A 3,990-nucleotide genomic window follows, 5' to 3' on the forward strand; every position below is an offset into this window, starting at 1 on the left:
GAAAGTATCACTTATCATTTAACTATACTCCCTATTTTTAACTATACTTCCTATTTTTAACTATACTCCCTATTTTTAACTATACTCCCTATTTTTAACTATACTCCCTATTTTTAACTATACTCCCTTTTCCAGCTTAAAATATTATTTATTGGACTGGAATTTTTTATGCTATCAAATATAGAAAGTATCATTTATCATTTAATCTCTCAGTATTTCCACCAACAATCAAATTAATATCACTTAGCGTCATTCGAATTTTAAAGTTCAAATTTAATGCTTTCTTTGACATTTCTTTTCATTGGATAATTTTATTTCGTGGAAATTTGTTTGATGTTTTGAGCGAAGCCTATTTAAAGAAACATTCCAGTGGTTCAAGTTTCCTTAGTATCATATTGAATATTGTTTGTTTTAAATTTCTCGCAAAGCGATATGAGGGCTATCTGCGCTAGCTCTCTCTAATTTAGCAGTGTAAGACTAGAGGGAAGGCAGCTAGTCATCACCACCCACCGCCAACTCTTGGGCTACTGTTTTACCAACGAATAATGGGATTGACAGTCACATAATAACGCTCCCAAGGCGGAAAGGGCGAGCATGTTTGGTGGGACGAAGAATTCGAACCCGCGACCCGCAAATTGCGAGTCAAGCACCCTAACCACCTGGCCAGCCCCCTAGTGGCACAGGTATGTCTGCGGATTCACAACGCTAGAAACCGGGTTTCGATACACATGGTGGGCAGAGCACGGATAGCTCATTGTGTAGCTTTGTGCTTACTTCAACAAACAAACCACCTGGCTATGCCGGGCCGTGTCATATTGAACTCTCAAGCTGAAGCATAAAATAGAAAAATAACCTCGAACAACGATAATTGCATAATATCGATCTGGTCAATTATATTTTTGAGCATACAACTTTTATTCTAAGTCTATGTGATAAATTAATGTTTTATAAGGCGATTAAATGCATTCTAATTAGTGCATCAGGTGATAACTTCAATCTATGTTAGTTAGACTTACAGTTTCCGAAAAATGTTAATTTGTCAAAGCTTTGTCTACACCCATAAGTTTTTCCCAGCAGCTTTCAGACCGAAAATTTCGACAGTGATGAAAAACGTGGGGAGATACGTATTCCAAATCTTAGATTCACGTGTTATATCACGGTAAATAACTCTGATCCACGAACACAGAATCCTCATGGAATTAAGTTAGTTAAAGCAAGCTGTAAATGCTATTAGGTTAGGTAGAGGGCTTTAAATCATTTTAAACTTCGAAACAGTAGTGCTAGACAGTGTCTGATATTCTAACCCTCTATCCGCTGTACTGTGAAGAAATATTACAGTGGTGAAAATGTAAATACAAAAGTTACGAGTCAGTTAATCACGGCGACGTTGTAAGTTGTCAGAGGGGAAATCTGTATATTTACACAACAAAGATTCTTGAAATACAAAGTGGAGATATTCTTAGACAAACATATATATGTCTCCCGATCTTTCTCGAGATAAAAAGTTCAGAAAAAGTTGAGTAAGTTTAATGTGCTGTCGTGAATAAGAGACTATATAAAATATGGTAATACTTAGTTTATCTGAATATGGACAATACTATCTGATCAATGTTAGTTTACAATACAACTACCGTTGTAGTCGTCAAGCGGCTGACGAGAGAACAAATAAAACAAAAATCGTTACAAGAAGACATCAGAATGTCACAAAATGGAAAACATCAGAATGTCACAAAATGGAAAACATCAGAATGTCACAAAATGGAAGACATCAGAATGTCACAAAATGGAAGACATCAGAATGTCACAAAATGGAAGACATCAGAATGTCACAAAATGGAAAACATCAGAATGTCACAAAATGGTATGTAATTTTTATTTCACTCTCAGTTAAAATTATGTAGTAGTTATTCTGTATTACACGTAATGATGAATAAATCTATCTGAACGTAAAATAACAATAGCAATAGTTAGAAATAATTATTCAGTTATTATTTACACTGATAGATAAACGCAATATATTAAATTACATTAAATTAAGTAAGATATTGTTTTTGCACGTTCTGATATCATGTTGATCTTCTGACTTAGGAAAAAACTTATTTTGTATGTGGGATTAGTTTTTGCAAATCCTTTTAAAGATTATACCTTAGTAAGGTGCTCCAGTGGCATCGGTTAGGACTTTCAGCACTAGTTTCTTTTTGAAAGAATACAAACATAAACTTCGATAATTAATGACTTTGTATATTAGAGAACTGAGCGTATTATAATATCCTATATTGGAGATTGTTTCCAGATATTAACTCAAGAAATATCAGGAAGTGTTTCATGTAATTTACTTTCGGGAAATGTATTCCATTAAATAATCATAAACCAAGAAAAGAACCTTATTTATTGAATAATCATAAACCAAGAAAAGAACCTTATTTATTGAATAATCATAAACCAAGAAAAGAACCTTATTTATTGAATAATCAGAAATGAAGAGAAGAACCTTATTTATTGAATAATCAGAAATCAAAAGAAGAACCTTGTTGTTTAGGTAATAAAAAGTTAAGAGAAGAACCTTATTTATTGAATAATCAAAAACCAAGAGAAGAACCCTGATAATTAAATAACCAGGAATTAAGAGAAGGAACTTGTTGATTAGATAATCAGTAACCAAGAGAGGAACGTTTTTGATTACATAATCAGGAATGAAAGGTATAATCTTGTGTATTAAATAATCAAGAACCAAATTAACAGTTTGGATAACTGAATAATCAGAAATTAAAATAAAAGTACTGAGAGTTGGTTGTGTAGGAGATATTTAAAAAATGATCAACACCGAAAATTGTCATATTTCGTTTATTACTTATACACACACATATATTATATAGGTTATTAAGCCAGTAAAATATTCCTGTGTTAAACGCAAAGTAATCGAAGTTTCAAATTTTTATTTACCACATTAAACCATTTCTTCTCTCTGTTAAGTGTGATCCTCCAAGACTTAATATTTGTTCATTTTTATTAATTTCTCCTCGGTGATATAATTTAAAGATCTAAGAACACGAGGCAGAATTTCATTGCATTGTTGTTGTTAGTCTTATATAATTGATATTGATGATTAATTCAGCATTTCAGGACTTTTTTTTTACCCATACAAAAACAGCCCTTATATTCACAATTTTGACTTGAAACTTTACAAAAAAAACCTGTTGTAGTTTACCTTTATTTGTGTGTTAAAAGTTTAAATTTGTATGATCGATATTCCTATTATTTAAAAGATGTCAATATAATTTTCTAAAACATCGCAGCTTATTAAGCTGTTATCCTTATGTATAGTTTACGACTCCTGACGCCTAAGTTTCTGCTTCAGCTTAACCGAGAGGAAACCTAAACTGTTTCTACATTTAAACAAATCACTACAGAACGAAAACGATACACTTACATCAACTCTGACCCCGCTGAGAGGAAGAAACTGTCCAGGAGGCCAGTCATTTGGGACAAAGCGGTAGAATTCAACATCGTCCTTGTACCATTTTACTGAGTACAATGTGTCTCCATTGAGATCAAAACTACATGTAAGTTCTACTTCTTGGCCGACAACAGTCGGTGATGGAACGTCTAACATTACCAGTCGTAAAGGGGTGGTTAAGGAAACGGCTGAAAATAAATATTTAAATATATTAACAATATGTCTGAAAATATTATTAAAAAAGAAACATTAAAATGCTTGTTATATTCAACCATAATCAAACAGATGCGAGGTATAAAACAAAACCGAACTTAAAATACGAAATATTAACTCTAAAATGAATTCACAGACAGAAAACATATTTTCTACAAAGAAGACTTATATTGTATATATCTCTATAAGAACAAAGTTGAAATTTTTTAATCTAAAAAAAGCGTTTTTTCAGGACCTGATTTTTAACTTTTTTTGCCCCTTTTTCTATAGCTAAACGTTGTGTGTTTTTTTAAATATATATCTTGTTTAGCCTGATCGGT

General features: G+C 32.1%; 1 protein-coding gene across 3 annotated transcripts in view; it reads right to left on the minus strand.

Moving 5' to 3' along the window:
* LOC106466077 (cell adhesion molecule 2-like) overlaps nt 1–3,641 on the minus strand; it is a 135,247-nt gene extending 131,606 nt beyond the window's left edge. For all 3 annotated transcript variants that reach the window (XM_022394031.1, XM_022394030.1, XM_022394029.1), the window contains exon 1: nt 3,431–3,641. In XM_022394031.1, coding sequence (XP_022249739.1) covers nt 3,431–3,613 — 183 coding nt within the window. In that variant the 5' untranslated portion in view covers nt 3,614–3,641. The remainder of the gene's footprint in view (nt 1–3,430) is intronic.
* Nucleotides 3,642–3,990: the final 349 nt, after the last annotated feature.

This window comes from Limulus polyphemus, unplaced genomic scaffold (assembly GCF_000517525.1).
Source record: "Limulus polyphemus unplaced genomic scaffold, Limulus_polyphemus-2.1.2 Scaffold2143, whole genome shotgun sequence".
Taxonomy (NCBI): Eukaryota; Metazoa; Arthropoda; class Merostomata; order Xiphosura; family Limulidae; genus Limulus; species Limulus polyphemus.